The 14,155-nt window shown below is 38.8% G+C and overlaps 1 protein-coding gene across 1 annotated transcript; it reads left to right on the top strand.

Moving 5' to 3' along the window:
* The first annotated feature begins 1,492 nt into the window (after positions 1–1,492).
* LOC308408673 (uncharacterized protein) lies at positions 1,493–3,303 on the top strand. Its single transcript, XM_080901040.1, has 3 exons — positions 1,493–1,912; positions 2,618–2,782; positions 2,860–3,303. Exons 1-3 carry the CDS (start codon positions 1,856–1,858, stop codon positions 3,025–3,027), a joined length of 390 nt encoding a protein of 129 aa, XP_080757166.1. The 5' UTR covers positions 1,493–1,855; the 3' UTR covers positions 3,028–3,303.
* Positions 3,304–14,155: the final 10,852 nt, after the last annotated feature.

The raw sequence follows: 14,155 nt of genomic DNA, 5'->3' as shown, positions 1-14,155 counted from the left end.
TGTGTGTGTGTGTGTATAAATTATTGCTAAAAAAAAAATCTATTTGTTTAAAGATTTGATATAAAGGAAAGAAAGCAGCAGGAATAATAACTTGTTTGTTTTTGCCACAGTGGGACTCTGAATGGAAAAACAACATGCACATGAGTATGCATACGCATCTACAGGAATGCATAAAGCCCCATGCTATGAACAAATACCATTGCTGCCTTTTATTTCAAATTGAAATAGCATGGTGACTGATGTGTAAATCACAATGGTTCTATAGACTATTCTGCATATAGACCCTATTTCAGGCGGTACGTTAATTTGCTCTGTAGGACACTATCTATGTTTTCTGTTTTTAGATCAAACCGTTTGTTTCCCCGATTACCTACACATGACCAACAAGACATTTATCAGATGAAACATATCACAGACCACTGACTCCTTACCCTACACTCAGAAAAATTATGGTTCTTAAATGGTTCTTCAGATGGCTTCATGGTTCTTTAAAGAACCATCATACGTCAAAGAACCTTTTTATTTTGTGGATGGTTCTTCAGCTATTACAAATGGTTCTTTAAAGAACAAAAGGTTCTTCATCCTTAGCAATCTAAGTTTGATGGTGTAAATGGCATAAATATTTATTCACTATAATGAGGCTGTGAATTATACTGTGTGTTTTCTTTGTGTGCATGTGTGTGCGAAGGGGGAGGGCAGGTTACCTGGCAATTACCCTTTAAGAGAAGATGGTAGGAAACTGAATATTCAAATAAAAGTTAGAAATATTTGCTTAAAAATATACTGGTGGCAGGGTGGGGGCCAAAGCCTAAAGACCCTAACCCCCCCCACACACACACACACACACACCCCTAACCCCACAAACACATTATGAATATGGTGAGTTAACAAACAGTAGACACAATACACACATTCAAATACTGTACTTTAGTTTTAAATTTTAATAAAGTGAAGCTGCTCCCAGCTAATTTGAACCTTTGGCTTCTAAAATATGTGGTTCAATTGCGTGCTGCGTACATAACCTAATGTCAGCTAGACCGAAATTAAAATTTAATATATTGTTAAAGTCACTAAAATGGCGCCTGAAGCCTGTTATGACGTGAGCTCTGTGTCTGCTCTAGAAACTCTGAAAGTCTGTAGATCTGAGCCGTACATTAAATACTCACATGAACCTGTACTTTGAATTCTGTATGAGCTGTATAAAATACAGCTATGCATAAGTGTTTTGAATGAATAATTAGATTAGATAACTCTTTATTGTCTAATAGAATTATATAGAAATGAATAGAAAGTGGTTCTTTAGACTGATGCCATAGAAGAACCTTTTTTGGTGCCACAAAGAACCTTTCAAACAATGGTTTCAAACATGAGAAGGTGTGTCTTTGACTGTTCCTGCATAACTTAGTTTCGGACTAGTTGACAAGTTATGCTCCGGTCATTTGATGTTTCCAAGGTAGATGTTCTTTTGTAATATAGTTAAATTTTTTTGTATATTTCATTTATCCACCATCATACATACAAGCTAAGAAGAGGTCGTTATACTAACAAGAGGTATCAACGCTGGGCCAAAGTTCAGCACATGGTTAAAGTTTGTAATCCAGCCAGGGTGTAAATATCACTCAGCAGCCAGAGCTGAAGCAGGTAGCATCAACACATAAATCTACTCTACCCGGCTTAAATCACAAGAGCACCTCTGACCAAAAAGCTGTAGATTTTTCTTGTTTGCACAAATTAATCCAGATTCACATTAACTGTGTTCACAGCTCCAACAAAATGAGGAAGAGGAGGGGCAGAAACACAATTAGATTGAATTACAATTGGATGGAAGGCGAGGACAAGAAGAAGGAAGCTTAGGATGAGGAGGAAGAGAAGCAGCAGGAGCATCTTTAGGGATCCCTATGATGTCATTGAGGTTTGTTTCATTAATATGGTCCTCTCACAAAGACCGATGACATGTTTTAGTTCACGTACTTCCTGTATTAAATAGTGATATGCAAAATGTTGTGAAAAACCATGGAGCAGGTATGTATAGTGCATCTGCAGGTAAATGAAAATCAAATCTCTAAGACAGACTGAAATCTGTATATTTATCACCCTTATGATAAAACCCATGTCAGCCATTGGTTTATGGACTTTGTATTTTGAAGCCTCAACATTTGCTTTATTGCTGTTGCTATGTTGGGACCATATTAGGATGAGGGATCAGAATCTGGAGTCATGCACACTATTATTTCATTTAGTGTGTATCCATAAGATTCGTACAGCAGATCCAAGTTGTGCCTTGAAAACAGGAAAGTCGTCTGCATAGAGGAGAACTGTAATAGCAGGCTTGTACAAAGTGAGGCTTTGTGCACTCGTTTTACTTCTGTCACCCTGTTTTGATGCAGATTTCACTTGAAATCAGGCAAGAACTGGACTTATTTTTTACAATGTGTTCTTGTGAATTGATTGTGTATCGCATATGTTTGATTGATTTGACTTTCTGCAAGACAACAGTCGTCCACTGGCCAAAACAATTTTCCAAATACCTCCACGTGATCAAGCCTGGATTTAGAAAAGAATAGCAAAAAAAATCTGCACCTCCTGCTTCAGATGCAATTTGTGTTTGTGTGTTCAGAGGCAGCGGCGAGAGGGGAGACCTCGGGTCATCCAGCTGGAGAGCCTGACCAGGAGGAGTCGAACATTAACTCAGCTCTTCCAGGGCACCCTGCAGACTCTGCTGCTGGCATCGGCGAGGGATGACGTGAACGCCAAACTGGAGTCCATCACAGGTCAACTGCAGGTATGCGAGTCAGACCTTCTGAGGAGGGTTTCACTTTTCTCTCTTCTTTATAATTGACTCTTTTCTCTCTCTTTCAGCTCCTTGTCTCAGAGTGGGAGGGATTTGAAGCACAAAGGGAGGAACTTGTCGTTTGGTTGGCTGATATGGATGTCCGCCTGAGTGAGGTTGACCAGCTGACAGGAAACGCCAGTGAAAAACTGAAACAACTGCAGGTGTGGGTTTGTTTTGATATGACATATATTTGATATGAAACATACGTCAGAGACATTGTCCTAAACTGGACTAACAAAGGGCCATGAGTACAACATGAAAAGTACATTACAGAGCGTAAGGCTGAAGTTCATTGATCATTTTAATCATAAACTTGTTGTTGAAATGTTTTTACTGAACATGCAAACATCTGCTGATGAAAATGTGTTGATTTATTGGTCTGTTATGAAGCTATTTCTAACGTGTTTTATCACTTTCTGATGTTTTATTAATTAAACAATACATGTATTATTTGTTGTGTTATCTGTAGATATAGTATATATATATATATATATATATATATATATATATATATATATATATATATTATATATATATATATATATGTATGTGTATATATATATATGTGTGTGTGTATATGTATATGTGTGTGTATATAGATAGATAGTATAGCCAATATATTTAATTATTATTGTTTAAAACACTAATATGTGACATGTATTAGTAGTGATGTTGTGCTGAGGGTTAAAATGCCTTTTTGTCTTTTGGTAACTACAAAATGACAATAAACCATTAATATATGTCTATGCTGTGCTCGTATTTATTTTACCCTGCTCAAATGCAATTTATGATGCATTTTATTTTGAAAGATTTAAAATGTTTTTTTAAAGAACCACTCAAAAAAGGTTCTTTAAAATGGTTCTTTTAAAGAACCATTTGAAGAACCTTTTTAAAAATGGTTCTTTGAAAAACCATTAAAGGTGCCCCAAAGAACCATCAAGAAATGGTTCTTTGGGGCACCTTTAATGGTTCTTCAATGAACCACTGAAAGAAATGGTTCTTCAAAGAACCATTGTTTGAAAGGTTCTTTGTGGCACCAAAAAAGGTTCTTCTATGGCATCAGTCTAAAGAACCACTTTTGGTTCCAGTTGGCACCTTTATTTTTCTGAGTGTATAGTACATGGACTATGGTACATGGTAATATTACCAGAATTTTGGAATATAGCATGATTGTGTACCAATACACTTCAGTCAAAATCAGGATGACAGCCAACAACAAGACATGATTATGTTTATATTTCCCAACTTTTCTCAGGTAACTGCATAATGGACACCAATAAGAAAGCTTGAGAGCACCCTGCTCACTTTCTCATCTCCTGCACATCTCCTCCACTTTCTGCTTGAAGTGGATGTCGGGCCACTGTGGGGGGTAACAAATGTAGAATAAAGTGAGATACCCAAAATAACTGAGTTCATCAGTATGTTTAGAGAGAAAGGTTACTGAAAGAACTGAGTTTAAATGCTGTGTTTATAATGGCTGTCATATTTGGAACATGACAGACTACAGCTGACAGAACTGCAGGAGAACATTGGACAAAAAAAGTTCAGGTAGCAGAGCTTCAGACATGAATCCACTCCTTGTTAACGTCAGTGACATTTCCACACTGGACTCAACTGCATGTAATTTCTTTGTTGATGTACCTTTAAAAAAAGCGGCATCCCTCTTCTATCTGCTGCTGTCAGTCTAATCACTGTGATCTTATTGTTACAAAAGTACTGCCTGGGCACTGAGACTGCTAAACCCTTTATTTTTGATTACTTGTAATTTCAGTGATGATTAACTTTAAGCTCCTTCCGTAGATTAGTCTTGATGGGAAATGTCTAAACTGTTTTTTTCCTTTTTCTTCCCCCTCATCTCGCCTGCATCAATCCCGTCTTCTCTCTCTTTTATTTTTTCTCTTATCCTTATCTTTCCATCCATACCTGAAGACTAATTATTGCTGCTCAGTGTCAGTATCTTTTTATAGTACTGGCCTTATCTTTTTCTCATCTCTTCCCCGTCTCCCCCTAACCTTTTGCCTTCCTTTCCCCTTTCCTCCTCTTAAGTCATTTGACTCTTTTTCTTTCACCTGATCTCCCCTCCTCTCTCGCCTTTTCGTGCCTCCCCAGCTCTGCATCTCTTTTCCTCTCCACTTCCATTCAAGGTGATTAATTATTTCTGCCCTATGTGCTGTCCCCTCTCCGTTCTTTAAAAATCATTATCCAATCTTTTATTAACACCGTTTGGGCTTATCTTTGCTAAGCCATTAATAGCTTGGCTTTTTCTTTGCTGGAAAAATTAGGGCAATTGCTCTCTAGGCTACGCTTGAGAATCACTTAACTTGAATGTAAAAGTTAGAGGGTTGAATTTGTGTTTCTTATGACCATCTAATCCCAAATGTTCTTGAAGTTATAAATGTAAGACATAAATGTACTTGGATATAGATTAAAGCACTTTTACCACGTGGAAAATAACAGAGGTGTTCAGTCACGGGGACAATAACTTTCTTATTAAAACTGCATTAAGGAGACAAACAGAAGAATCTATCTTGACAGCTCATTTTGGAATAAACTTTTATTTCTCTGTGAATAAATTTTCATTTTTTCCTCCTGTTTGTGTTGAAAGTCACTATTATGGATTTCATGCATGAAGGAAAACTAGGTATCAGTAATAATAATAATAATAATAATAAAGTTTATTTAGAAAGCACCTTTCAAGACATCCAAGGACACTGTACAACAGGATAAAACACATAATAGAACAATGACACAATGAAGAACAATAAAAACATGGCTTCCCATGGTGCTGAGGTGGAAAGAAGGCACAGCAAGCTGGATAAAAGAAGAAGATCGAAGTGAGCGGGCAGAAGAGATAGTGCTTAAAAGGTCAGTCAGGTAAGCAGGAGCAAGGTTATGAAGGGCCTTGAAGGTCAGCAGAAGAGCTAGTGAAGTTCCTGAAGAACAGGGTGATGTGCTGGCAGGAGGGGTTCTGGTAATAATGCGAGCAGCAGAGTTCTGAACCAGTTGAAACTTATGGAGGGATTTATGAGGGAGACCATGCAAAAGAGAATTACAGTAATCACTGCGGGAGGTAACGAGACTGTGGACAAGAATGGACGTAGACTGGGTGGAAAGAGAAGGACGTAATCTGTTAATGTTGCGTAGATGGAAAAAGGCAGAACAGGTGAGATTATTGATGTGCGATTTATAGGAGAGTGAACTGTCTAGGATGACACCAAGGCTCTTAACCTGAGGAGAAGGGAAAACTGTGGAGTTATCGATGGTGAGTGAGAAATGGTTCACCTTCAAAAAGGTTGGATTTCGAGCCAATAAGGAAGATTTCAGTTTTATTCTCATTGAGCTTGAGAAAATTAGAGCTAAACCAGGATTTTAATTTGGATAGTAAGGGAAGGAGGAGGGAGGGTTGAATCAGGCCTGCAGGAGAGATATAACTGGGTGTCATCAGCAAAACAGTCAAAGTCAAGATCAAATTTGCAGAAAATGGTACCTAGAGGGAGGATGTATATTATGCAGAGAAGATTAGCATATTAGTATTAGACCAATGATTAGATTATGTTGAAACCTGCTGAAATGAAGCATTTCCATGAGGTATTTTTACTGTTACACTGACTGACACTTGCACTACCTTCCTGCGTGACCGCTGACAGCAGGGAACATCGTGTTTACTGGGTTCTTTACTGGGCCGTTTTTAGCAATGGGCTTGGCAGTGGTGCCCATGTTATTTTTAGAGATGGACCGATCCGATATTACGTATCGGTATCGGTCTGATACTGACGTAAATTACTGGATCGGATATCGGAGAAATTTTTTTTTTTTTTTAAATCCATTAAATATCAAAAAAGCACCCTACAAAACTTGGGATATGGCGTAACTCGGCTCATAACCGTAGCATGTAGGAGCAGTGTGCTCACGTGATAGAGCGGCTGTGTGTATTTGTAGCCTCGCTACCTAACCAGCATTTCATCTCCGAGAAGGTTATCCCAGAGAGAAGTAAAACAAATGTGCAAATTCATCTCTGAATGTTTGTAAAGCATTCCCACGTTAAGCTTAACAACTGATATATGGAGTGACTGCCTCTCATTCTCTCCCTCCCTCTCCTGCTGCTACTTCAATCATGAAACTGATCAATGATCAGCTGATCGGCTTTTCTGTCGCGAGTCCTTCTCTCGTTTGTTTATTGCTCACCTCGTGCCAGAAAGAGGAAACCAGCGGATGAACAACAGCAGCACGTTTACGCTTGATAAGCTGTTGTTAGAATTTATTTAATATTACTTTCTACACCAGGATCTTTTTCTACATAGCTGACGGCTGGTAACTGTGCAGGGGCGGATCTAGCAAAGTTTTGCCAGGGGGCCGATAGGGCATTAACAGGGAGAAGGGGGCACAAAGACATACTTTTCTTTCTTATTCTCATTTAAAATGTCGAGCTTTTAATAAAAAATGATGTGAATCTTACACCCAAAGTTTTAATCTGATGTAAAATGTATAGAAGTCCATTACTGTATATAGTAACTGTTAAGTCTAATATACCCTAGTAAGCTATAGTACTTCTTCCTTTGGGAAGGTACCATCTGTGCAGTCTGCAGTTCTTTTGAAGAAAGATGTTGAATCTATTTAATTATTCTTGGAAAAAAAATTATTTCTGTGCATTTTTTTTTCCACACTGCATCAAATTAAAGTTGATTACGTCAATTAAGCATCACGAGGTGGAGGGTTGGATTGCATGTTACAGATTAAGGATATAAGGATTAAACATAAATATACCATATATACAAATATACACATATAAACACACAATATATAATATGGATAAATACTATTGCACATTTGAGTATATTGCACAGTGATTATTGGACAGTCGATGTTGAGGAGTACTTGGTGAGGGCTAGTTCTTTTAGGTTCAGCAGCTAACAAGATGGTGTATCGGTCAGGATACAGGAAGGAGGACAACAGGCTTCCACTTTGCTGGATTGTCACCGCCAGCTGTTTTATTGCCACCTAGATGCTCAGTGTTGCCAGCAGTCTGCAGTAACAAACAAGTTGCCATGAGTATATAAATATATACAGCAACAGCTTCACCAAGATAAACATAAAGAATTTAATGAAATAAACCAACACATCCATCTGAATATACACATAACACAACATATATGATTTGAACTATGCCAATCTTACATCTCTTGCTCCAAACACAGAAAGGACACAATAAGCACAGTGAGAATGTCATACATAGCCGAAACATCCACTCCTACTGTAAACAAAGGGACTTTGGCGCCATCGTGTGGCCGAATAAAATTACTACATAATGGCAGCGGCCAGCGGCACATGCCTCTAGTCACGAGATGAAAAAAAAATGGTGCTACAACGCGGTAGAATGTAACTAAAGCCGCGGCCAACATCAGAATCGGAAAATAAACACATTTAAGGAAACTTACTTCCAGTCATGAACTTAACACTTGGAGCATCACCGTGAAGGATGGCAACCAGGAACACAGCTTACGAGGTAAACAGAACTAACACGGAAAACCATCTCCCCTTCTCAAGTAGCATCGCGTTACACCCAACTTCTGCCTACGTCATTTCCTACGAGTCCACCCCACACATAGACATAAAATCCCAGAGCCTTTTATACAGTCGAATATAAGAAAAAAACAAAGATTGCAAATATTGCACAGTGTAAAAAAGCACTACAGCTCAGTTGTTCCCTCCCTTCCTTGTCCCCATTTCCTCTCCCCTCCAGTGAGGAGTTAAACAGTCTAATGGCATGTGGGGACAAAGGAGTTTTATATATCTTAACAGAATACATAACCAGAATAAACAAGAACATAGGATAATATTAATAAACACAAACCCTGAGTCATGACAGTGTTCATCTGTGACTTCTTGTTTTACTTTGATGGTTGTCATGTGTCTAGTTTGACTTCTCATCTCGTTGCATTGACTGTTTTCAGCTGTGTCTTGTTACCCAACTGTTTCCAGTTCCCCAGATTACCTCTTGGTGTGTCTGTGTATACTTATAACCTCGGTGTCCCTTTGTTTCTTGTCAGACCATCTATGATGTCTCTTTGTATTCCTGACCCTGTGTTGTTGTGGATTTAGTTTAGCTTTGCTTTGCTTTTGGACTTTATGTTTCACAGACTTTTCCCAAAACCCTCAATGAATAGGCTCATTTTTTTGTTTAATTCAGTCTGCCTGGATTGCATTTGGTTCCTAAACCTGCAAACAGAAACAGACAGAAAAAAAGGATTATTAATCTCAAACTGTGTCGCTTTTATATTCATCTCTCATGTGTGATAATGTATCCATTGCCTCTCCTATGTATAAATTCTTTTGCAGTCTCATAGTCAGAGGTATATAATCCACTATAATACATTTAAACACCATGGAGAACTTTCACATCTGATTTTACGCCACAGTACTCCTGTTAATGCTGCATCATGCATTTAATATGCTTTAATTTCAGTTTTGCTTCAGGCAAAATCAATATGAATAACTGCTCCCTCTCTTCAGCTGTATAACGTTTGTGATACTAATGACATAAATAACTATACACAAGCTGCCCTGTCTGATCAGAGTCATGGTCGCCGTTACATGGCCTCCTGGGGGAAAATAATGTAATTCAGCCTCAGCAGTCACACTTTAGGGCTCCTCATAACACACAGTCTCTCTCTTTGTTGGTCCATTCAAGGATTTGGAAATTGTTGATCTCAACGTTTTTTCAATTTAATCTTATCTATACAGCCATCCATCCATTTCAGACTGCTTATTTGTTTATGGGACTGGGGGCAACAAAGCCCAGACCTCAAGCTCTTCCAAGACTGAGGTTTTTGTGAGTTAGCTGAGAGCCCTGATCTATTCAGCATATCATGAGAGCTTCTCCTGGGTGGATCTGTAACTTACCCAAAATGCATCCAGTACCTAGGCTAATGCCCCAAAAACTCATGTTTTTATTCTTGATACAGGCAACAAGTAGTTCTGTGAGATCCTCTCAAATGACTGAGCTCCTGAAGCTATCCCTAAAGGCGAGGTCTTTAAAGGAAACTCACTTCCACAGCTTCTAATTGCATTCCTGTTCTTTTTTTCCATAAATGTACTAGAGATGGCACGATACCACTTTTTTATGTCCGATACCGATACCGATATCATAAATTTGGATATCTGCCGATACCGATATGAATCCGATATAGTGTTTTTTAATCAACAAAACTGTTTTTTTAAATATCTTGCTGCATTTTGTATAAGTTCATACTCAAGTTTAAAACAACAACTACACTAAAGCTATTCTGTTATACCTGTATGCAAAAAAATTATTTCATAGTTCAGCAATACTGATCAATCTAATAAACTTAAACCTACACCATCCTCCCTATTCTGGTATTTGAAAGAGTACTTAGCATAAATATTAAGCAACCTAACTAATAGGGTTCCAACTCCCAGCAACAACAAAAATAAATAAAAAAAGGGAACCACCCCTCACGCTCCACCTCGTGATGCTTAATCGACGTAATCAACCTTAATTTGATGCAGTGTGAAAAAAAATGCACAGAAATCAATTATTTTTCAACAAATATTAAATAGATTCAACATCTTTCTTCAACAAAATTGCAGACTGCACAGATGGTACCTTCCCAAAGGAAAAAGTACTATAGCTTACTAGGGTATATATATTAGACTTAATAGTTACTATATACAGTAATTGACTTCTATTCATTTTACATCAAATTAAAACTTTGGGTGTCAGATAATTATTTATTAAAAGCTCGACATTTTAAATGAGAATAAGAAAGAAAAGTATGTCTTTGTGCCCCCTTTTCCCTGTTAATGCCCTATCGGCCCCCCTGGCTAAACGTTGCTAGATCCGCCCCTGCACAGTTACCAGCCGTCAGCTATGTAGAAAAAGATCCTGGTGTAGAAAGTAATCTCGCGACAGAAAAGCCGATCAGCTGATCATTAAGCAGTTTCATGATTGAAGTAGCAGCAAGAAGAGGCAGTCGCTCCATATATCGCTTGTTAAGCTTAACGCAGGAATGCTTTACAAACATTCAGAGATGGACTTACACACTTGCTTTACTTCTCTCGGGATAACTTTGTCGGAGATGAAATGCCGGGTTGCTAGCGAAGCTCCAAATGCTATCCAGACCACCACAGGTCCCGCATGCCACAGCCGCTCTATCACGTGATGCATACTGCTCCGACGTGCTAACGTTCTGAGGTGAGTTACGGCGTGTTGCAAGTTTTGTGAGGTGCTTTCGTGATATTTAATGGATCGGATTACATTTTTTATTTTTCTCCGATATCCGATCCAGTAATTTAGGTCAGTATCGGACCGATACCGATACGTAATATCGGATCGGTCCATCTCTAAAATGTACATCATCCAACAAATCAACAGCTTTGCCTCTCTACATTAAAATCTCAAAGCTGTCCAGAGGTGATCGTGCCTTTACTATTGTAGCACCCAGACTCTGGAATAACCTCCGTCCTTACATTCATTCCTCCAAGTCCATCCAGTCTTTTAAATTGCGTCTTCAAACGTATTGTTTTAGTCTGGCTTTTGATTCAAACTATTCTAACTGTCTTATACTATTGATGTGCCCGACTGTGAAGCACTTTGGTCAAGTTTGTTGTATTATTATGTGCATTATTATGTGCTATAGAAATACATTTTGATTTGATTTGAAAACAAACCAGTAAATAGTCTGACAAGAATCAGGGTAGTTTCATTGATGCAGTCTCCATCCTCCCAAATTCAAAACCAATTCAGTGCTTGAATTCCTTCATTTGAGGCCATGCCTCATCTTCGTGCCCATAAGTCGTTATTTTATCAGCTTCTATGTCCTAAGGCTTGGAATTGCTCATTCTCAATCCTGCCCCTTTAGAATTGGTTGCAATTGAAATTGACAAGAAAGGGCAGTCCTAGAAATGTCCAGTATTGGGGTGCAACTATAGCTCACATGGTTGAGCAGGTGAGCTATATGCTAGAGGAATGACTGACTCAATGCCCAGAATCTGAACCACGCCATTACTATCCGGTCGTTAAGTCTGACGTCACTAGCTGTGTCTGGGCCTAAACTCCGCTGCAGGTACATATATCAAATGATCACTATGGCATTACTGAAAGTTGAAACACTGTCTAAAGTCTTTCATCTTTAATAAAATGATCAGCGTTCTGCTCTACCAGGTGTAACAATTGAGTTTAACATCCAGGCATCCATGAAAACGGAATTTATGACATTTAACGGAGTTAGAAGTTAGCAGAAAGTTAACTCGCTAGCTTCCATCTAAATACAATATAGCATATCCTGACTGCGGGGTTTTGGAAACAAATTAAAACGTACAGCTCTGCTATCACTTCCAACATAAATGAAGACAGAAAACTAAACAGCAGTGACGTTTGTAGGGTTATGAAGTTTGAAGTTTGGCTAGCTGTAGCTAATGATGTGCTACATGACCGCTAGTGACACAGCTATGTTAGCATAATATAAACAAGCTAACTTTTTTTTTCCACTCGATAAAAGTTAACGTGAGTGTTCTCGGTGGTCAGGAACAAATGTAATCGCATGGCAGGATGCTGTAAAAGGACCAAACTTCAGCCAGTAGAACAACTGAGATAATCCATCCACAATACGAGGTTAGTCATTCATATACTGCTGCTGGCTGGGCTGTAGTTACATCCTAGGGTTTTAAAAACTGAGCTTAAATAAATGATTAGCGGTAATAAAAGCCGAGGGAGGTCAACAGTGATCACTGACTGTTTTAGGAGCTTTTTGAGATTAAATAGAAGAAAATACAAAACATTAAACATGTTAACAACACAAAAGCCATATTAAACGCAGACTACTCTAGGCCCGGAAGTAGGATTTGTCACGTCATCACTTAACAACCGGATTGTTATAAAAGAACTGAAAAGCCTGTACCAAGAGGCCGCATATACCATATTCCAGTTATTACAGGAGAGCATGTGACACAGTACTTCACCTACTCTGTGATAAAGTCAAGAGCTGGTTCGAGAGGGAAAAACCAATTCCATTAAACTTTATTTATAGCACCAAATCACAATAGCCCTACAGGCAAGGGTAACCCTCAAGGCAATTTTATATTGGAAGGTAAAGACCCTACAATAATACAGAGAAAACAGAGAAAACCTCAATGTTAATAATGTTACTGGAGGCCAAGGTAATACCATCCAGAGGAAGCAGCTGGTCAGATATCACATTTCTAAGATTTTTAGGGCCTAGTAGAATAAACCTCAGTTTTATTTGAAATTAGAAGCAGGAAATTAGTGGTCATCCAGGTGTTTATGTCTCTAAGACATTCCTGCAGTTTATCTAATCTGCAGGCCCAGACTAGTAATCTGGTATGCCGGGCATTTTCCCAGTGGGCCAAAGCACTTTTGGGTCGATGGGTGAATTGAAAGGTTGCTGAGCACCGGCCCTACAAACCCATTTGTTCATTTTCATTACCGACACTAGATTGCCTACTTAAATCTCTTAACTCCACTGGGACCTCCCCTACCATCACAGTGCACTCACACAGCTTGTAGAACAGAGTTTACTGTCTCAGCAGTACCAGAAACAACTAGTAACAACTCTTCACAGCACAGGAGGCTGTGACTGTAGAGAAGTACAGGAGGGACCGCAGTCTCAACAACAGAGTGAGGAAGAGACAGAGAGAGGTCAAATTAACGTGGTAAGAAAATAGATAAAGGGATGTAATCAGGAAGAGCGAGATTCAAGGATTCAAGTAAAATGAATGGCTACTTTTGACCATGAGTCACTCTCAATAGCTAAAGGGTGGCTTTTAATTGTCACATGCTGCAGTTTGTTTGTCCACCACCACTATGCCAGGTTAGTTAGCCATGACCAGTTTGTCTGCCTGTATTATGAAGTCCCACAGGATCTTAGCTCGGTCATTCTCAACCAAGTTAGGGGGCATTTCTGAGTTTGACCTGGAGACCTCCAGGTTATACTCAGCACAGATGTTTCTGTACACTATACCAGGCACTTGGTTATGGCGTTCCATGTATGCCCTGCCTGCTAGCATCTTGTCCCCTGCTGTAATATGCTGGATTGTCTCAGGGGCATCTTTATTAATTCTTCGATCTTAAATATGATCAACCTATCTCTAATGATCGGCTATGTATCACAGGCCTTCAAGCTAGCTGTAGTTAAACCTTTACTCAAAAAGCCATCTCTAGACCCAGCAGTCTTAGCTAATTATAGGCCAATCTCCAGCCTTCCTTTCATATCAAAACTCCTTGAAAGAGTAGTTGTCAAACAGCTAACAGATCATCTGCAGAGGAATGGTTTATTTGAAGAGTTT

This window comes from Rhamphochromis sp. 'chilingali' (genome assembly GCF_963969265.1).
Source record: "Rhamphochromis sp. 'chilingali' genome assembly, chromosome: 13".
NCBI classification, from domain to species: Eukaryota; Metazoa; Chordata; class Actinopteri; order Cichliformes; family Cichlidae; genus Rhamphochromis; species Rhamphochromis sp. 'chilingali'.
Note: the sequence above shows the minus strand (reverse complement) of the source record. Positions and strands in the feature narration are given on the sequence as shown.

Coding starts and splice junctions, on each gene's coding strand:
- LOC308408673 (XM_080901040.1), top strand. CDS start 1,856: ATGAGGAGGAAGAGAAGCAGCAGGAGCATCTTTAGGGATCCCTATGAT. Junction 1,913..2,617: donor ATCCCTATGATGTCATTGAG/GTTTGTTTCATT, acceptor TTGTGTGTTCAG/AGGCAGCGGCGAGAGGGGAG. Junction 2,783..2,859: donor CCATCACAGGTCAACTGCAG/GTATGCGAGTCA, acceptor TCTCTCTTTCAG/CTCCTTGTCTCAGAGTGGGA.